General features: G+C 47.0%; 1 protein-coding gene across 3 annotated transcripts in view; it reads right to left on the reverse strand.

Annotated features, from left to right (window-relative positions):
• traf3ip2a (TRAF3 interacting protein 2a) overlaps window positions 1–21,065 on the reverse strand; it is a 93,601-nt gene extending 72,536 nt beyond the window's left edge. For all 3 annotated transcript variants that reach the window (XM_060855873.1, XM_060855872.1, XM_060855871.1), the window contains exon 1: window positions 20,912–21,065. In XM_060855873.1, the coding sequence (XP_060711856.1) occupies window positions 20,912–20,918 (7 nt within the window). In that variant the 5' untranslated portion in view covers window positions 20,919–21,065. The remainder of the gene's footprint in view (window positions 1–20,911) is intronic.
• Window positions 21,066–23,263: the final 2,198 nt, after the last annotated feature.

Consider the following 23,263-nt stretch of genomic DNA (forward strand, 5'->3'; position numbering starts at 1 on the left):
ACTGTCATCATCTCGGGCGTTGGCACACTCTGATCCCAAGCGAGCTGTAGTGCTGACATGCAGTTCCTCCCAATAAGGTGCCAGGGTTGTGTTGGTTCACTGGTTGCCCAATGGAGAGGAACACCCAATAGCATTTGCTTCCTGGTCTTTGGCTGGATGCAGAGTATCAATATGTGAGGTCAGGTCCTGTGATGTACAAAGTTCGGAGTGGGTGAGGTGGTCCTGAATAAGCATGTGCACCATATGAAAGCTGCTACCTCGCAAACAGGGCAGGAGCCAAACATACCCGGCCCCTCAGAACAACATGAAAGGCTGTTGGAACCCGTGCGCTTGTCCTCTCCGCCTAGCATTGAAGAAACCTCAGAATCTGAGACGGATACGGCGCATGTTGCAGAAGAGGATGAATCTCTTCTGTGATGCTTTGGACACAGGAGGTAGGCTGGCAGACATAAACAGGAGTGTCAGGGGTTCTGTTCACTCTGAGAGCTGGCTGTGGGGAGAGGAGCTGGCTCAGTGCCATGGACCCTCCACGACTTGGTGACAGGTTACCGGCCTCTGTGGAGTTGTTTCAGACCTAATTTGGGAGTCTCAGGATACAGGACTGAGATGAGTGAAGAAATTTTTCTTTAAAGGGTAGTGAAGCTGTGGAACTCTGGACCACAGAAGGTTCTGGAGGCCAAATAACGAAAGATATTTAATGAAGGAATTGATGAATTTTTAGATTTGAAATGTAGTGAGGCATATGGAGAGAAAACAGGAATATGGCTTTGAGGTAGAGGATCAGCTGTGATCATTTTGAACGGCAGAGCAAGCTTGAAGGGCTAACTGGCCTACTCCTGTTCTCTATGACTCATTAAGCAACAATCTGACATTGTTACACCCCCCAACACATCACATAGAATGTCCCTGAGACAATCATTCCTAACCCTGAGCATCTCCCACCAGCAGGATGGGACCCATCAGAGGGGCTGGCACAGTGATACACTATCAGGAGGGAGTGGCCATATCTCTGGATCCTGTGAAATCTCATGGCATGAGGTCAAACATAGGAATGGGAACTTTCTGCTAATTATCACCCGCAACCCGTTGGCTGATGAACTAGTACTGCACCGTGTTGAATGCTATAGAAGCAGCTCTAAGGGGCACAAGGACAGTCTCCAGCCAATGTGATTATATCAAGAAACAACTGAAGGCACTGGATACTGCGAAGACTGTGGGCATCCCGGTGGTGGCACGGAACAGTTGTGCTCCAGAGTTAGCTGTGCCCCTAGCCAAGCTGTTCCAGTACAGCTACAACACTGGCATTTACCCGGCAAGGAGTAAAACTGTCCTGGTATACCATGTCCACCAAAAAGCAGGACCAATCCAAACCAGCCAATTACTGCCCAAGTGTACTCTGATCACCTACACAGTGATGGAAGGGGTGGTCCACACTGCTATTCAGTGGCAGTTAACCCGCTGACTCATCGTCACGTGGCTCCCACTGCAATTACAGCCTTGACAGAAACATGGACAAAAGGGCTGCCCGGGGTGAGGGGAGAGGGACAGTGACATCAAAGCAACATTTGATCAGGTGCAGCATTGAAGAGCTCAGGCAAAACTGGGGGCCAGGGTATCAGGGGAGAGCTCTCCGCTGGTCAGTCATACCTGACACATAGGAAAATGCTAGTAGCTGTCAGATCTCCAGGACATCTCTGCAGGAATTCCTCAGGGTACTGTCCTAGGCCCAGCTATCTTCAGCTGCTTCATCAATGATCCTCCCTCCATCATAAAGTCAGAAATGGAAGTACTTGCTGCTGCATTATTAAGTGTTCAAATCCTCAGATACTGGAGCACCCGGGCCCGTACTAGAGCACTCCAGGCCTGTACTGGAGCACTCTGGGCCTATACTAGAGCACTCCAGGCCTGTACTAGAGCACTCCGGGCCCGTACTGGAGCACTCCAGGCCTGCACTGGAGCACTCCGGGCCTGTATTGGAGCACTCCGGGCCTGTACTGGAGCACCCCGGGCCTGTACTGGAGCACTCCGGGCCTGTACTGGAGCACTCCGGGCCTGCACTGGAGCACTCCGGGCCTGTATTGGAGCACTCCGGGCCTGTACTGGAGCACTCCAGGCCTGTACTGGAGCACTTCGGGCCCACACTGGAGCACTCCAGGCCTGTACTGGAGCACTTCAGGCCCATACTGGAGCACTCCGGGCCTGTATTGGAGCACTCCGGGTCCATACTGGAGCACTCCGGGCCTGCACTGGAGCACTCCGGGCCTGTATTGGAGCACTCCGGGCCCGTACTAGAGCACTCCAGGCCTGTACTGGAGCACTCCGGGCCTATACTAGAGCACTCCAGGCCTGTACTGGAGCACTCCGGGCCTGTATTGGAGCACTCCGGGCCTGTATTGGAGCACTCCGGGTCCATACTGGAGCACTCCGGGCCTGCACTGGAGCACTCCAGGCCTGTATTGGAGCACTCCGGGCCTGTACTAGAGCACTTCGGGCCCATACTTGAGCACTCCGGGCCTGTACTGGAGCACTCCGGGCCTGCACTGGAGCACTCCGGGCCTGCACTGGAGCACTCCGGGTCCATACTGGAGCGCTCCGGGCCCGTACTAGAGCACTCCAGGCCTGTACTGGAGCACTCCGGGCCTGTACTGGAGCACTCCAGGCCTGTACTGGAGCACTTCGGGCCCATACTGGAGCACTCCGGGCCTGTACTGGAGCACTCCGGGCCTGTATTGGAGCACTCCGGGCCTGTATTGGAGCACTCCGGGCCTGTATTGGAGCACTCCGGGCCTGTACTAGAGCACTCCGGGCCTGTACTAGAGCACTCCGGGCCTGCACTGGAGCACTCCGGGCCTGTATTGGAGCACTCCGGGCCTGTATTGGAGCACTCCGGGCCTGTACTGGAGCACCCCAGGCCTGTACTGGAGCACCCCAGGCCTGTACTGGAGCACTCCAGGCCTGTACTGGAGCACTTCAGGCCCATACTGGAGCACTCCGGGCCTGTATTGGAGCACTCTGGGTCCATACTGGAGCACTCCGGGCCTGCACTGGAGCACTCCGGGCCTGTATTGGAGCACTCCGGGCCCGTACTAGAGCACTACAGGCCTGTACTGGAGCACTCCGGGCCTATACTAGAGCACTCCAGGCCTGTACTGGAGCACTCCGGGCCTGTATTGGAGCACTCCGGGCCTGTATTGGAGCACTCCGGGTCCATACTGGAGCACTCCAGGTCCATACTGGAGCACTCCGGGCCTGCACTGGAGCACTCCGGGCCTGTATTGGAGCACTCCGGGCCCGTATTGGAGCACTCCGGGCCTGTACTGGAGCACTTCGGGCCCGTACTGGAGCACTCCGGGCCTGTACTGGAGCACTCCGGGTCCATACTGGAGCGCTCCGGGCCCGTACTAGAGCACTCCAGGCCTGTACTGGAGCACTCCGGGCCTGTACTGGAGCACTTCGGGCCTGTACTGGAGCACTCCGGGCCTGCACTGGAGCACTCCGGGCCTGTACTGGAGCACTCCGGGTCCATACTGGAGCACACCGGGCCTGCACTGGAGCACTCCGGGCCCATACTGGAGCACTCCGGGTCCATACTGGAGCAGAAAGAATGGTAGATAGGCCAACTTGTGGTAGAAAACGAGAATTTCCAAACAAAAAGAGAATCTAACCAACTCCTTGAGACATGCAGTGGAATTATCATCACTGAATTTCCCATTATCAACATCCTGGAGGTTACCATTGATCAGAAACTGCACTGAACCAGCCACCTGTACATAGTGGTGTCAAACACAGGTAAGAAACCTATGGGCGGCACGGTGGCACAGTGGTTAGCACCGCTGCCTCACAGTGCCCGACTCAGGTGACTGTGTGGAGTTTGCACGTTCTCCCCGTGGTTTGCTCCGGTTTCCTCCCACAGTCCAAAGATGTGCAGGTCAGGTGAATTGGCCATGCTAAATTGCCCATAGTGTTAGGTAAGGGGTAAATGTAGGGGTATGGGTGGGTTGCGCTTCGGCGGGTCGGTGTGGACTTGTTGGGCCGAAGGGCCTGTTTCCACACTGTAAGTAATCTAATCTAAAAAATCTGCTGTGATCAACTCACTGCCTGGACTCCTGCAGCCTGTCTTCCATCTACAAGGTAAAGGTCAAGGAGTGCAATGGATTATTCTCTCCGAATACAACTCCAACAATATTTAAGAAGCTTGACAGCATCTAGAAAGCTAATCTTTCAACTTACATATTTACTCCTTCCAACACTGACACATGGGAATTAAAAATCGGAAGAACTGCGGACGCTGTAAATCGGAAACAAAAACAGTAGTTGCTGGAAAAACTCAGCAGGTCTGGCAGCAACTGTGAAGAGAAATTGGAGTTAACGTTTTGGGTCTGGTGACCCGTCCTCAGAACCGGACCTGAAATATTAACTCTGATTTCTCTCCACACATGCTGATGGACCTGCTGAGGTTTTCCAGCAACTTCTGTTTTTGTCACTAACACACAGGAGCTGAGTGAGCTTGGTGGATCTCAAATGGAGCATCATTGAATGGTTATTGCTGTATGTGTTACGCATGATACTGTTATCGATTCCCTCACTAGCCGCTAGATCCAACGGTAATTTCAAAGCTGTCATTTGAACACCACAATGACCTGGATCTCCGGTTGTGGTAAAGTCCCATCTCTGTTGGTTCCACCAGCAGAGAAAGAAATCGAATATAAGGAAGCTGTTGACAAGCTGAACTGCTGGGCTGGGTCCTAGGTTAGCCAACCCCATGCAGGCTTGTTCTGTGACTGGGATAACCAGTCAGAGTGGAACTGGGTCACACTAGAGAGTGGAAGTCTATAAAGCCGTGTTGCTTTGGGAATGGCAATACATTTTCCAGATATTGTGAGGATAACAGAGCCACCTGGAAACCCAGGCATGGATCAGCAAAGTGGATAAAATATATCAAAGGGAGGAAAGGAAGATTCTGGCTTTGATGGCCCTGAATTGTTTAATGAATGCTCCACACCACCCCCACTTCTCTTGTTGAAACTGCGAAGGCCTGAGAGTTTTGAGTTTCAGTTTTGAATTCCTCTAACTGCAGAACAAAAACAAGGAAAACACGTTTGACTGCATTGATGACATATCGAAAAACATCTTACTAAGCTGCAAAAGATCAGAGTTTTTCCAGAGCTAACTCCCAACGTTCCTCAGTGTACGTCTCTGTTCAAAGTCAGGGCATGCAAAGGTGTGAACAAACTGAAAAATAAAGACTTTTATTAAACGTGATCAATCACTGTGTTTACATCTTTTTGACACAGAGCACAGTTTTAGGTCAATCAGGTTACACGGGTTTCCTTCAATACCTTCAGGCTCTACTTAGCACAAAGTTGTGGGATGGGGTGGGGGGTGGGTTTGGGGGGAGTCGTTGCAATTTGTCTTTTCACAATTTCAGGATTTGGGAAAAGTGGTGGCTATAGGGGTTAAGGGTACGGAATAACCCCATGGTTTCAGCATATGAAAGATCACACTAAGTGGCCTAAGTCTGTTCATGAAAATCATTTATCTTCATGTAGACATTGGGCTAGCAACTGTGGAATCACCGACTATGTAAGCTCAGTGGCATGGTGGCTCAGTGGTTAGCACTGCTGTCTTACAGGATCAGGGACCTGGGTTTGACTCCACTTTGGGGCGACTGTTGATGTGGAGTTTGCACATTCTCCCACAGTCCAAATATATGCAGGTTAGGTGGATTGGCCATGGGAAATGAGTTGGTGTGGACTTGGGTTGGTGCGGACTTGATGGGCTGAATGGTCTGCTCCCACACTGTAGAGTTTCTATGATTCAGCCTGAACTTGCCCAGCCAAGAGCAGGCCATTAATGTGTATTCTGTCCTAATCTGATATACACATACTTTCCAGCAAGGGAGATCTAACAGAACAGGATTAAGTAAAAACAATGACTGCAGATGCTGGAAACCAGATTCTGGATCAGTGGTGCTGGAAGAGCACAGCAGTTCAGGCACCATCCGAGGAGCAGTGAAATCGACGTTTCAGGCAAAAGCCCTTTATCAGGAATTCGCTGCTCCTTGGATGCTGCCTGAACTGCTGTGCTCTTCCAGCACCACTAATCCAGAACAGGATTAGATCAATTGGCTCATCAAGCTTTCTTCAATAAGATTGTGACTGATCTGATTGAAGTCTTAACTTTTCTTAACCATTTCTCATATTCCCTCAACTCCCTTTGTTGATCAATAACTCAGCCTCAATATATCCAATGAACCAATTCATTTTTGTTGCACAGATTAGAGCTTCATTCAAATGCTTCTGCGATTGCGGAGGTGCATATGAATTCTTTGAGTATGAAAACAAAAACTGGAATAAGATTTATTTATTCAGAAGTCTTAATGAATTGTCCATTTCCATCTAAAACTGACCATTTTGTCACCTATATTTGAATTACCTGTTGTGCACCAACCTTTCCATCCTCATGCATGTGTGAACTGGACTTGCTGTATTTTCAAAACCCCAACCATCGAGCCAATTTGCCTCACTTATATTTTTGCTGCAACCATTTTGAACAATTGCACACTCATTTCAATGACCCAGCTCCCAATAAAACTTTTATACCCCCTCACTCTGGCTATTCCCCTGAGTATGGCCATAACTTTACACTCTTAGTGGGTGCAAGGACTGAATTTTACATTCAGTTTGAATGAGAGAGGAGTACATCCAGACCTATTTTTTGAACTTAAATAAAGGAAAGTCTGACAGCATGAAAGCTGACCTGGACAAAATGAACCAGCAACTAGGTTAAAGGATAGGTATTAGAGATGAAGTGGTTGACATTTAAGGGAACATCTCAGAATACACACATTTCAACAAGCCAGAAAAATTCCAAGGGATCATCTCTGGTTGACTAAAAAGATTAAAGCTCGTATCAAACTTAAAGAAAAGGTATATACAAAGACAATAGTGTTGATGCTGGGAGTTAATCTTGAGATTCTTGGCTTTGCAAGTTAGGTTTAGCATTAGGGTTAGGAAATTCTTTTGTTCCGATTTCTTTTCCGAATATTGGCGGTATGTAAAAAAACTGGAAACAATGGCCAAAAAAATTAATAGAGAGGAGAAATTAGAGTATGGCAGAAAGCTAGCCAGAAGTACGAAAACAGGGGTGTCACAGTGGTCAGCACTGCTGCCTCACAGCTCCAGGGACCTGGGTCCAATTCTATCCTCAGGCTCCCTGAGTGTGGAATTTGCATTTTGTTTGTGTGTCTGAATGGGGTTCTATTCACAGGTCAAAAAGGTGCAGATTAAGTGGATTGGCTGTGCTAAATTGCCTGTAGTGGCTAGGGGTGTGCAGGCTAGATGGATTAGTCAAGGGAAATACAGGGATGGGATAGGTCTGGGTGGGATGTTCTTTGGAGGGTTGGTGTGGATTTGATGTGTTGAATGGTGAGGATATGATTTGGAGATGCCGGTGTTGGACTGGGGTGTACAAAGTTAAAAATCACACAACACCAGGTTATAGTCCAACCTATAATTGGAAGCACACTAGCTTTCGGAGCGACACTCCTTCATCAGGTGATAGTGAGGATAGTAAGAGTTTATATACATATAGAAAAGTTAACAAAATGAGCATTGGTCCAAAACAGTGTAAGATTGGAGGACTTATAATAGAAAATATACAGTAGAGTTATGTTGCATCCATCTGCACTATAGAGGGACACCTGTAACACCCCAGAAGCAGCAATAAATCAGGAATCAGAGGGAGTGAAGAGCTCAGGAAAAATACAATTACCAGGGAAGTAATACTGAGTAAATAGTTGAAGCTGTGGATTGCTAAGTACCTGGGTCCTGACAGACTTCATCCTCGGGTTTGAATACAAGTGCCAAGTGAGGTATCTGGTGTATTAATTTTTCTAAACTCCCGAGATTTGGGGAGGGTGGGGGGGGTCCATTAGATTGGAAGACAGTAAATGTATTTTAAAAGGGAAACCAAAACCAGGAAACTAAAGGCCTGTGGGCTTAACAACTGTCACATAGAAGCTAGAAAACATGGGGAAATAAATAGCGACATCTAGAAAAATGCCCACATTACAGAGGAGATGGTGTTGGACATCTTAAAACACATAAAATTGGATAAATCCCCAGGACCTGATCAGGTTTACCCTAGAAACTAGAGAAGAGATTGCTGGGCCCCTTGTTGAGATATTTGTATCATCATTAACCACAGGTGAGGTGCCGGAAGGCTAATGTGGTGCCACTAATTAAGAAAGATGGTAAGGAAAAGCCAGGGAACTATAGACTGTTGAGCCTGACATCAGTAGTGGGCAAATTGTTGGAGGAGATCATGGGGGAAAGGATTTACATATATTTGGAGAGGCAAGGACTGATTAGGGAGAGTCAATATGTTTTTATGTGTGGGAAATCATTTCTCACAAACTTGATTAATGGTCATGATCTATATGCACTTCAGTAAGGCGTTCAACAAGGCTCCTCATGGTGGACTGGTTAGCAAGGCTTGATCTCATGGAATACAGGGAGAACAAGACATTTGGATACAGAGCTGGTTCGAAGATAGAAGACAGAGGGTGGTGGTGGAGGGTTGCTTTTCAAACTCGAGGCCGTTGACCAGCAAGGATTGGTGCTGGGTCCACTGCTTTTTGTCATTTATATAAATGATGTGGATGTGAACACAGGAGGTATGGTTAGTAGTGGTATAGTGAACAGCCACATTGGGGGTGTAGTGAACAGCCAAGAAGGTTACCTCAAGAGTGCAATGGGATCTTCAACAGATGGTCAGTTGGCTGAGGAGCGGTAGATGGAGTTTGGGGTGGAGTTTAATTTAGATAAATGTGAAATTTGCCTTTCCTGACTTTGGAAAGGCAAATCAGGGCAGGACATATACACTTAATGGTAAGGTCCTGGGGAATATTGCTGATCAAAGAGACCTTGGAGTGCAGGTTCATAGTTTCTTGAAAGTAGAGACGCAGCTGGATAGGATAGCAAAGAAAGAATTTGGTATGCTTTCCTTTATTGGTCAGGGCATTGATTATAGGAGTTGGGAGGTCACGTAGTTTATAAAATCATGAGGGGCATAGATAGGGTAAATAGACAGATCTTTTCCTGGGGTGAGGGTTGTGGGGGTGGAGGGGGAGGTCCAAAACAAGAGGACATAGGTTTAGGATGAGAGGAGAAAGATTTAATAGGGACCTGAGGGACAACTTTTTCACACAGAAGGTGGTGTGTGTACGGAATGAGCTGTCAGAGGAAGTGGTGGAGGCTGGTACAATTACAACATTTAAAAGGCATTTGGATGGGTATATGATATGAAGCGTTTGGGGAAATGGGCCAAATGCTGACAATGGAACTAGATTAATTTAGGATATCTGGTCAGCATGGATGAGTTGGACTGAAGGGTCTGCTTCTGTGCTGTACAGTTCTACTACGCCATGACTCTAGTGAAAATGTTCAAAGTTACTGGTACCTTTGAACTGGTCCCACCAAAAGACGACTGTGGATATAAATTCAGTGACTGTGTGGAAAGGTCTTGTTTGAATCCAGCAAATCAGAAAAACCTCTAACAGAATGAACCATTCCCCTCTCAGCAAGAACCATCTGCTGCAGCCATATTTGCATACAAAATACTGATTATACACACAGAATGCAGATATACTGAAAAAAAAGGTTAAAAACTGATTGCAACCATTGGGTTTTATGCTTATAGCCTTATGGATCATGTAGACTAGAGTGTTGTGAAGCTTAGGAAATGCCATTAAGCTACCCTCACCCATGCACTGCAGGCAAAAGAGGGAATGGACCCTTACTCTGATCCTGCCAGTTGGTCAGCCACTGTCAAAAAAAATCAAAGCAATGGAATGTGCTAACCCTAACGCTAACGCTAACCCTAATGCTAACGCTAATGCTAACCCTAACGCTAATGCTAACCCTAACGCTAATCCTAATGCTAACGCTAACGCTAACCCTAACTTACAAAGCCAAGAAACTCCAAAGTGACTACCGTTAACACTATTGATGCCATCCAATGTCACAGCTATAACATTCCACTGTCTACTCTTCACAAATGACTGAAGCATTATTCTTTCAGTTTCTCCCCTTTGTTGGACTCAGTCCTTCCCCCTCATCTGTGTGTATGTGAGTTGTGTTATTATTCATTCTCACAATTAGCAATTAATAAACTCACTCTACAGTTTAACTGAAGAAAAGCTGGCTAAGTTAACTCCTTTTAAAATATACTTGCATTTAGTATGGCGAAAGGTACCTATAAAGGGAAAGGATCCTTTTAAAATTAACCTTGTTGTGACCAACCTGAGCGGGTCAAGTAATTTGATTTGATTTGGTATGATTTATTGTAGTCATATGTACAGTGAAAAGTTTTGTTTTGTGAGCAGTCCAGGCATATCATAGCAAACGAGGAGAGATCATAGGGTGCTTAGACAGAGCAAGGCATATAAGGTTATAGTTTCACACGAGGTGCACATTGGTAAGATCAACAATTATTTGAAATTAGAGGGACCAATCAAAAATCTAATAAAAGCAGGGAAGATACTTTCTGTTGGTATGGGACAGCAGGGAAGAAGCTGTAATGACAAAGGGGAGCCATTTTCTCCAGAGGTTTAACACTTTGAGGTATATCATCTGGAAATGAAAAAAAAGAGGGACCCCCACCCAGAACCTGGAGGTAACATCTTTTAAGCCATTTCGTAAAACCTTCCTGCTCAGTTATACAGCTACATTATTCAGAGTCATCATAGAATCCCGACAGTGTGAAATTAGGCCATTCGGTCAATCGAGTTCACGCCCAGACCTATCCTAGTAATCCTGCACTTTTTTCCCCCCATGGCCAATCCACCCAACCTACAGATTCTTGGACACGATGAGTCATTTAGCATGGCTAATCCACCTAACCTACAGATCCCTGGACACTGTCGGTCATTTAGCATGGCTAATCCACCTAACCTACAGATCCCTGGACACTATGGGTCATTTAGCATGGCTAATCCACCTTACCTACAGATCCCTGGACACTATGGGTCATTTAGCATAGCTAATCCACCTAACCTACAGATCCCTGGACACTATGGGTCATTTAGCATGGCTACGCGACCTAACCTACAGATCCCTGGACACTGTCGGTCATTTAGCATGGCTAATCCACCTAACCTACAGATACCTGGACACTATGGGTCATTTAGCATGGCTAATCCACCTAACCTACAGATACCTGGTCACTATGGGTCATTTAGCATGGCTAATCCACGTAACCTACAGATCCCTGGACACTATGGGTCATTTAGCATGGCACTTCGACCTAACCTACAGATCCCTGGACACTGTCGGTCATTTAGCATGGCTAATCCACCTAACCTACAGATCCCTGGACACTATGGGTCATTTAGCATGGCTAATCCACTTAACCTACAGATCCCTCGACACTATGGATCAATTAGCATGGCTAATCAACTTAACCTACAGATCCCTGGACACTATGGATCAATTAGCATGGCTAATCAACTTAACCTACAGATCCCTGGACACTATGGGTCATTTAGCATGGCTAATCCACCAAACCTATAGATACCTGGTCACTATGGGTCATTTAGCATGGCTAATCCACTTAACGTACAGATCCCTGGACACTATGGGTCATTTAGCATGGCTAATCCACCTAACCTACAGATCCCTGGACACTATGGGTCATTTAGCATGGCTAATCCACATAACCTACAGATACCTAGGCACTATGGGTCATTTAGCATGGCTAATCCACCTAACCTACAGATCCCTGGACACTATGGGTCATTTAGCATAGCTAATCCACCTAACCTACAGATCCCTGGACACTATGGGTCATTTAGCATGGCTACGCGACCTAACCTACAGATCCGTGGACACTGTCGGTCATTAACATGGCTAATCCACCTAACCTACAGATCCCTGGACTCTATGGGTCATTTAGCATGGCTAATCCACCTAACCTACAGATCCCTGGACACTATGGGTCAATTAGCATGGCTAATCCACCTAACCTACAGATCCCTGGACACTATGGGTCATTTAGCATGGCTAATTCACTTAACCTACAGATCCCTGGTCACTATGGGTCATTTAGCATGGCTAATCCACTTGACCTACAGAACTCTGGACACTATTCGACAATTAGCATGGGAAATACACCTTATCTATAGATCCCTGGACACTTTGGACATTTAGCATGGCTTATCCACTTAACCTACAGAACTCTGGACGCTATGGGTCATTTAGTATGGCTAATCCACCTAACCTACAGATCCCTGGACACTATGGGTCATTTAGCATGGCTAATCCACTTAAACTACAGATCCCTGGACAGTATGGATCAATTAGCATGGCTAATCCACTTAACCTACAGAGCCCTGGACACTATGGGTCATTTAGCATGGCTAATCCACATAACCTACAGATACCTGGACACTATGGGTCATTTAGCATGGCTAATCCACCTAACCTACAGATCCCTGGTCACGATGGGTCATTTAGCATGGCTAATCCACCTAACTTACAGATACCTAGTCACTATGGGTCATTTAGCATGGCTAATCCACTTAACGTACAGACACCTGGTCACTATGGGTCATTTAGCAAGGCTAATCCACCTAACCTACAGACCCCTGGTCACTATGGGTCATTTAGCATGGCTAATCCACATAACCTACAGATCCCGGGACACTATGGGTCATTTAGCATGGCTAATCCACATAACCTACAGATCCCGGGGCACCATGGGTCATTTAGCATGGCTAATCCACATAACCTACAGATACCTGGGCAGTATGGGTCATTAAGCATGGCTAATCCACCTAATCTACAGATCCCTGGACACTATGGGTCATTTAGCTAATCCACCTAACCTACAGATCCCTGGACACTATGGGTCATTTAGCATGGCTACTCGACCTAACCTACAGATCCCTGGACACTGTCGGTTATTTAGCATGGCTAATCCACCTAACTTACAGATCACTGGACACTATGGGTCATTTAGCATGGCTAATCCACCTAAACAACAGATCCCTGGACACTATGGGTCAATTAGCATGGCTAATCCACTTTACCTACAGATCCCTGGACACTATGGGTCATTTAGCATGGCTAATCAACTTAACCAACAGATCCCTGGACACTATTCGTCAATTAGCATGGGTAATCCTCCTTATCTACAGATCCCTGGACACTTTGGACATTTAGCATGCGTAATCCACTTAACCTACAGAACTCTGGACGCTATGGGTCATGTAGTATGGCTAATCCACCTAACGTACAGATACCTGGTCACTATGGGTCATTTAGCATGGCTAATCCACCTAACCTACAGATCCCTGGACACTATGGGTCATTTAGCATGGCTAATCCACTTAACGTACAGATACCTGGTCACTATGGGTCATTTAGCATGGCTAATCCACCTAACCTACAGATCCCTGGTCTCTATGGGTCATTTAGCATGGCTAATCCACCTAACCTACACATCTCTGGACACTATGGGTCATTTAGCATGGCTAATCCACTTAACGTACAGATCCCTGGTCACTATGGATCATTAAGCATGGCTAATCCACCTAACCTACAGATCCCTGGACACTATGGGTCATTTAGCTAATCCATCTAACCTACATATCCCTGGACACAATGGGTCATTTAGCATGGCTAATCCACTTAACGTACAGATACCTGGTCACTATGGGTCATTTAGCACGGGTAATCCACCTTATCTACAGATCCCTGGACACTTTGGACATTTAGCATGGCTAAACCACTTAACCTACAGAACTCAGGACGCTATGGGTCATTTAGTATGGCTAATCCACCTAACCTACAAATCCCTGGACACTATGGGTCATATAACATGGCTAATCCTCCTGACCTACAGAACCCTGGACACTATGGGTCAATTAGCATGACTAATCCACCTAACCTACAGATCCCAGGACACTATGGGTCATTTAGTATGGTTAATCCACCTAACCTACAGATAGCTGGTCACTATGGGTCATTTAGCATGGCCAAACCACCTAACCTACAGATCCCTGGACACTTTGGACATTTAGCATGGCTAATCCACTTAACCTACAGAACTCTGGACGCTATGGGTCATTTAGTATGGCTAATCCACCTAACCTACAGATCCCTGGACACTATGGGTCATTTAACATGGCTAATCCACATAACCTACAGATCCCTGGACACTATGGTTAATTTAGCATGGCTAATCCACATAACCTACAGATCCCGGGGCACTATGGGTCATTTAGCATGGCTAATCCACATAACCTACAGATACCTGGGCAGTATGGGTCATTAAGCATGGCTAATCCACCTAATCTACAGATCCCTGGACACTATGGGTCATTTAGCTAATCCACCTAACCTACAGATCCCTGGACACAATGAGTCATTTAGCATGGCTACTCAACCTAACCTACAGATCCCTGGACACTGTCGGTTATTTAGCATGGCTAATCCACCTAACTTACAGATCACTGGACACTATGGGTCATTTCTGCAAATGTGTTGCTGGTCAAAGCACAGCAGGCCAGGCAGCATCTCAGGAATAGAGAATTCGACGTTTCGAGCATAAGCCCTTCCTGATGAAGGGCTTATGCTCGAAACGTCGAATTCTCTATTCCTGAGATGCTGCCTGGCCTGCTGTGCTTTGACCAGCAACACATTTGCAGCTGTGATCTCCAGCATCTGCAGACCTCATTTTTTACTATGGGTCATTTAGCATGGCTAATGCACCTAAACAACAGATCCCTGGACACTATGGGTCAATTAGCATGGCTAATCCACTTTACCTACAGATCCCTGGACACTATGGGTCATTTAGCATGGCTAATCCACTTAACCTACAGATCCCTGGACACTATTCGTCAATTAGCATGGGTAATCCACCTTATCCACAGATCCCTGGACACTTTGGACATTTAGCATGCGTAATCCACTTAACCTACAGAACTCTGGACGCTATGGGTCATGTAGTAAGGCTAATCCACCTAACGTACAGATACCTGGTCACTATGGGTCATTTAGCATGGCTAATCCACCTAACCTACAGATCCCTGGACACTATGGGTCATTTAGCATGGCTAATCCACTTAACGTACAGATACCTGGTCACTATGGGTCATTTAGCATGGCTAATCCACCTAACCTACAGATCCCTGGTCTCTATGGGTCATTTAGCATGGCTAATCCACCTAACCTACACATCTCTGGACACTATGGGTCATTTAGCATGGCTAATCCACTTAACGTATAGATCCCTGGTCACTATGGGTCATTAAGCATGGCTAATCCACCTAACCTACAGATCCCTGGACACTATGGGTCATTTAGCTAATCCACCTAACCTACAGATCCCAGGACACTATGGGTCATTTAGTATGGTTAATCCACCTAACCTACAGATAGCTGGTCACTATGGGTCATTTAGCATGGCCAATCCACCTAACCTACAGATCCCTGGACACTTTGGACATTTAGCATGGCTAATCCACTTAACCTACAGAACTCTGGACGCTATGGGTCATTTAGTATGGCTAATCCACCTAACCTACAGATCCCTGGACACTATGGGTCATTTAACATGGCTAATCCACATAACCTACAGATCCCTGGACACTATGGGTCATTTAGCATAGCTAATCCACCTAACCTACAGATCCCAGGACACTATGGGTCATTTAGTATGGCTAATCCACCTAACCTACAGATACCTGGTCACTATGGGTCATTTAGCATGGCCAATCCACCTAACCTACAGATCCCTGGACACTATGGGTCATTTAGTATGGCTAATCCACCTAACCTACAGATACCTGGTCACTATGGGTCATTTAGCATGGCCAATCCACCTAACCTACAGATCCCTGGACACTATAGGTCATCTAGCATGGCTAATCCACTTAACCTACAGATCCCTGGGCACTATGGATCAATTAGCATGGCTAAGCCACTTAACCTACAGATCCCTGGATACTATGGGTCATTTAGCATGGCTAATCCACCTAACCTACAGATCGCTGGTCACTATGGGTCATTTAGCATGGCTAATCCACATAACCTACAGATACCTGGGCACTATGGGTCATTTAGCATGGCTAATCCACCTAACCTACAGATCCCTGGTCACTATGGGTCATTTAGCATGGCCAATCCACCTAACCTACAGATCCCTGGACACTATGGGTCATTTAGCATGGCTAATCCACTTAACCTACAGATCCCAGGACACTATGGGTCATTTAGTATGGCTAATCCACCTAACCTACAGAACCCTGGACACTATGGGTCAATTAGCATGACTAATCCACCTAACCTACAGATCCCAGGACACTATGGGTCATTTAGTATGGCTAATCCACCTAACCTACAGATACCTGGTCACTATGGGTCATTTAGCATGGCCAATCCACCTAACCTACAGATCCCTGGACACTATGAATCAATTAGCATGGCTAAGCCACTTAACCTACAGATCCCTGGACACTATTGGTCATTTAGCATGGCTAATCCACACAACCTACAGATCGCTGGGCACTATGGGTCATTTAGCATGGCTAATCCACATAACTTACAGATAACTGGGCACTATAGGTCATTTAGCATGGCTAATCCACCTAACCTACAGATACCTGGTCACTATGGGTCATTAGGCATGGCCAATCCACCTAACCTACAGATCCCTGGACATATGGGTCATTTAGCATGGCTAGTCCATTTAACCTACAGATCCCAGGACACTATGGGTCATTTAGTATGGCTAATCCACCTAACCTACAGATACCTGGTCACTATGGGTCATTTAGCATGGCCAATCCACCTAACCTACAGATCCCTGGACACTATGGGTCCTTTAGCATGGCTAATCCACTTAACCTACAGATCCCTGGACAGTATGGATCAATTAGCATGGCTAATCCACTTAACCTACAGATCCCTGGACATTATGGGTCATTTAGCATGGCTAATCCACATAACCTACAGATACCTGGGCACTATGGGTCATTTAGCATGGCTAATCCACCTAACCTACAGATCCCTGGTCACGATGGGTCATTTAGCATGGCTAATCCACCTAACCTACAGATACCTGGTCACTATGGGTCATTTAGCATGGCTAATCCACTTAACGTACAGATACCTGGTCACTATGGGTCATTTAGCACGGCTAATCCACCTAACCTACAGATCCCTGGTCACTATGGGCCATTTAGCATTGCTAATCCACCTAACCTACAGATACCTGGTCACTATGGGTCATTTAGCATGGCTAATCCACTTAACGTACAGATACCTGGTCACTATGGGTCATTTAGCACGGCTAATCCACCTAACCTACAGATCCCTGGACACTATGGGTCATTTAGCATGGCTACTTGACCTAACCTACAGATCCCTGGACACTGTCGGTCATTTAGCATGGCTAATCCACCTAACCTACAGATCCCTGGACACTATGGGTCATTTAGTATGGCTAATCCACCTCACCTACACATGCCTGGACACTATGGGTCATTTAGCATGGCTAATTCACCTAACCTACAGATCCCTGGACACTATGGGTCGTTTAGCATAGCTAATCCACCTAACCTACAGATCCCTGGGCACTATGGGTCATTTAGCATGGCTAGTCCACTTAACCTACAGATCCCTGGACACTATAGGTCATTTAGCATGGCTAATCCACATAACCTACAGATACCTGGGCACTACGGGTCATTTAGCATGGCTAATCCACCTAACCTACAGATCCCTGGACACTGTGGGTCATTTAGCATAGCTAATCCACCTAACCTACAGATCCCTGGACACTATGGGTCATTTAGCATGCCTAATCCACCTAACCTACAGATCCCTGGACACTATGGGTCATTTAGCATAGCTAATCCACCTAACCTACAGATCCCTGGACACTATGGGTCATTTAGCATGGCTAATCCACATAACCTACAGATCCCTGGACACTATGGGTCATTTAGCATGGCTAATCCACATAACCTACAGATCCCTGGACACTATGGGTCATTTAGCATGGCTAATCCACCTAACCTACAGAACCCTGGACACTATGGGTCATTTAGCATTGCTAATCCACCTAATCTACAGATCCCTGGACACTCTGGGTCATTTAGCATTGCTAATCCACTTAACCTACAGATCCCTGGACACTATGGGTCATTTAGCATGGCTAATCCACCTAACCTACAGATCCCTGGTCACGATGGGTCATTTAGCATGGCTAATCCACCTAACCTACAGATACCTGGTCACTATGGGTCATTTAGCACGGCTAATCCACATAACCTACAGATCCCTGGACACTATGGGTCATTTAGCATTGCTAATCCACCTAACCTACAGATACCTGGTCACTATGGGTCATTTAGCATGGCTAATCCACTTAACGTACAGATACCTGGTCACTATGGGTCATTTAGCACGGCTAATCCACCTAACCTACAGATCCCTGGACACTATGGGTCATTTAGCATGGCTACTTGACCTAACCTACAGATCCCTGGACACTGTCGGTCATTTAGCATGGCTAATCCACCTAACCTACAGATCCCTGGACACTATGGGTCATTTAGCATGGCTAATCCACCTAACCTACAGATCCCTGGACACTATGGGTCAATTAGCATGGCTAATCCACTTAACCTACAGATCCCTGGACACTATGGGTCATTTCGCATGGCTAATCCACCTAACCTACAGATCCCTGGACGCTATGGGTCATTTAGCATGGCTAATCCACCTCACCTACACATGCCTGGACACTATGGGTCATTTAGCATGGCTAATTCACCTAACCTACAGATCCCTGGACACTATGGGTCGTTTAGCATAGCTAATCCACCTAACCTACAGATCCCTGGGCACTATGGGTCATTTAGCATGGCTAGTCCACTTAACCTACAGATCCCTGGACACTATAGGTCATTTAGCATGGCTAATCCACATAACCTACAGATACCTGGGCACTACGGGTCATTTAGCATGGCTAATCCACCTAACCTACAGATCCCTGGACACTGTGGGTCATTTAGCATAGCTAATCCACCTAACCTACAGATCCCTGGACACTATGGGTCATTTAGCATGCCTAATCCACCTAACCTACAGATCCCTGGACACTATGGGTCATTTAGCATAGCTAATCCACCTAACCTACAGATCCCTGGACACTATGGGTCATTTAGCATGGCTAATCCACATAACCTACAGATCCCTGGACACTATGGGTCATTTAGCATGGCTAATCCACATAACCTACAGATCCCTGGACACTATGGGTCATTTAGCATGGCTAATCCACCTAACCTACAGAACCCTGGACACTATGGGTCATTTAGCATTGCTAATCCACCTAATCTACAGATCCCTGGACACTATGGGTCATTTAGCATTGCTAATCCACTTAACCTACAGATCCCTGGACACTATGGGTCATTTAGCATGGCTAATCCACCTAACCTACAGATCCCTGGACACTTGTGGGCGGCACGGTGGCACAGTGGTTAGCACTGCTGCCTCAGAGCGCCTGAGACCCGGGTTCAATTCCCGACTCAGGCGACTGACTGTCTGGAGTTTGCACGTTCTCCACGTGTCTGCGTGGGTTTCCTCCGGGTGCTCCGGTTTCCTCCCACAGTCCAAAGATGTGCGGGTCAGGTGAATTGGCCATGCTAAATTGCCCGTAGTGTTAGGTAAGGGGTATGGGTGGGTTGCGCTTTGGCGGGTCGGTGTGGGCTTGTTGGGCCGAAAGGCCTGTTTCCACACTGTAAGTAATCTAATCTTCGGATTGTGGGAGAAAACTGGAGTTCATTGAGGAAAACCACGCAGACACTGGGAGGATGTGCGAACTTTATAAAATCCTACCAAAGTCATGCTCCAAACCTGTTATTATGTTGAAGTCACTGTGCTGAATGATCTGACATGCTGACCCAACAGGCTACTGACAAATTATGACTCAATGTGTCATCCTATAGTACCTTCACATCCCCCTGTCCCACCGACCCCACCCACAGTCCTAGGCGTCACACCCCCAGGAGAGGCAAAGGCAAGCTGCTGGCACAGCAGGATGGCATAAAACCAGGGGGATAGAAAAGGGCAGCTTCCTCTGACAGGTGGGGCACATCCTCTGTCTCTCCAACCACCCCCCAACCACTCCTCTTGGGTGTGAGAGGAGACCCTATTGGGCCGACCCTGTTGACAACACTGAAGCATTGCTGTCTCCCACAAACCAAAGCATTGTTCTAGCCCTGTCCCTGGACTCAAGAGTTTTCTCCATCCCCAAGGACCTCCCCCTGACCCTGGACTCAGAGACCTCCCCTGGCCCCATCCCCAAGGACCTCCCCCTGACCCTGGACTCAGAGACCTCCCCTGGCTCCATCCCCAAGGACCTCCCTTTCACCCTGGACTCAGGGACCTCCCCAGAGACCTCCCCCCAAGCCCACATCCCCAGAGACCTGCCCCTGGCCCTGTCCCCAGGAGAATGCTAGCCCTTGCTGATCCAGTGTGGAGAGACAGTGGGCCGAGGAAAGTTACAGAAGCTCCAGGGAAAACGCCATTTGATTGGCACCAGCGCGGGATCCACACAGTGAATCTTTAAAAACCCCGAAGCCGGGATTTGATGGGAGTCAGACGGCCACCAGCCCCTTAGACACTGCGTTAACTCCGAAATGAGCCAAGTCCCTGGTGTTTCAGACCAGTTTCACCCTTTCTAGCTGAAGGTAAGGGCTGACGTTGGGTGGGTCTATTGGGACAATACAAACTCACAGAGGATGGTAATGTGAGCACCCAACTGCAGAGAGGAGTGGAGACAGCCCCCTTCAGCCAGTGATCCCGGGACTGAGGGTCCAGTCGAGTCCTACCTTGCATTCCCGAGTAGCGCGTTAAGGCAGCGTTTGTCCGGTCTGTGTTGACAAAAAGCAGGAAGGAGGAAGATCCCGAGGCAATCCAGGAAGGTGCCTCAGCCTGTCCTATGCAAATCTGCTGCTCTCAAAATCCCCAGCGAGCAAAGCTCACCCACACCGAGCAGTACGGCAACTGAAATCCCACCCTCATGTACCTTGCGTTCCCTCATTCTGGGCTGAACAGGAAACGGCACATCCTCTGTCTGCTGTGGACAGGTCAGAAACCAAAACACCATCCTACACACACTCTCACACACACACACTCACTCACACACACACACACTCACTCACACACACACACACACACACACACACTCACTCTCACACACACACTCACATACACACATAGACACACACACACACTCACTCACACACACACTCACTCACTCACACACTCACAACACACACTCACTCTCACACACACACACTCACACACACACTCACACACACACACTCACACACACACTCACTCACACACACACTCACTCACACACACTCACTCACACACACACTCACTCACACACACTCACTCACTCACAACACACACACACTCACTCACACTCAATCTCACACAACACTCATACACTCAATCACACTCAATCTCACACACTCAATCACACTCACACACTCAATCATACTCACACACTCACTCACACACATCCACTCATAAACACACCCACAAACGCATGCACACACTCAATCACGCACTTATTTATACACATATATACACATTCACACACACATCCACTCACGCTCAATCTCACATGCGCACACTCATAAACACATACATCAACTCACACACTCAATTACACAGACCCACCCACTCACATACACACAATCACACACACACACACCTACTCCCTCACATTCACCCACTCAATCACACACACCCACTCACACACTCACCCACTCACCCACCCAATCATAAACACGCCCACTCTCTCACACACACACACTTCCACCCGCCTATTCACTCATACAACCAAACATAAATGTGCACACTTATAAACCATGCCCACTGTTACTCACACTCACTCATACACTTAGTAACTCATACATGTGCACAGACACACACAAACATTTTCATATACACAGACGCACACTCATAGTCTCACTCTCTCATACACACACTCATTCACTCATTCCCACACACACAAACACTCAACTCAGACGCACACTCATTCATGCACACACTCATTCATAAACACACTCACTCATGCACACACTCACACATATACGTACCAGTCATACACACAAACTCTAACACATCACTCATGCCCAAAATTACTCAGTGTCAATTATGCACTCTCTATAGAAACATAGAATATAGGAGCAGAAATATGGCCATTCAGCACGTCATGCCTGCTGCACTGTTCAATATGATCATAATTGAACATCTTGTTCAGTCCCTTGTTCCTGTTTTCTTCGCATACTGTTTGGTCTCTTCAGCCCTAACAGCTGTATCTAACTCCTTGTTGAAAATACTCAATGTTTTACCCTCAACTGCTTTCTGTAACATCGAATTCCAATTCCCATTCCACAAACTCTCTGGGTGAAGGAATTTCAATTCTCAATGGCCCAGCGTGTATCCTTAGACTTGTGACCCCTGGTTCTGGACTCCCTAGCCATCGGGAACATCTTCCCTGTATCTACCCTGTCTAATCCTGTTAGAATTTTATAGGTTTCTATGAGATCTGCATCTTCGAAACTCAAGTGAATGTAATCCTAACTGATCCAATGTCTCTTCATACTGATGTCCTACTATCTCAGAAATCAGTCTGCTAAACCTTTGTTGCACATCCTCCATGGCCAGACCATCCTTCCTTAGATAAGGAGATCAAAACTGCACACAATACTCCAGGTGTGGTCTCACCAAGGCCCTGTACAATTGCAGCAAGACACCTCTGCTCCTGTACCTGAATCTTCTTGTGACAAAGGCCAACATACCATTTACCTTCTTCACTGCCTGCTGCACCTACTCGCTTAATGTCAGTGACTGGTGTACAAGGACTCCTAGGTCTAAAGGCACCTTCCTGCTTTCACAATCTATTGACCTTTAGATAAAAGTCTGTTTATACTATGAAAGTGAATAACCTCACATTTAACCACACTGCAAATTTGGACACAAGAACTTCTAATTCCCTCATCTAAATCATTAATCCACGCTGTGAAAAGCTGGAATCCAAGCCCTAATCACTGTCTGGGAGAAAGTGAGGACTGCAGATGCTGGAGATCAGAGTCGAGAGTGTGGTGCTGGAAACGCACAGCAGGTCAGACAGCATCCGAGGAGCAGGAGAGTCGACGTTTCAA

The sequence above is a fragment of the Hemiscyllium ocellatum genome, chromosome 3, assembly GCF_020745735.1.
Source record: "Hemiscyllium ocellatum isolate sHemOce1 chromosome 3, sHemOce1.pat.X.cur, whole genome shotgun sequence".
Classification (NCBI taxonomy): Eukaryota; Metazoa; Chordata; class Chondrichthyes; order Orectolobiformes; family Hemiscylliidae; genus Hemiscyllium; species Hemiscyllium ocellatum.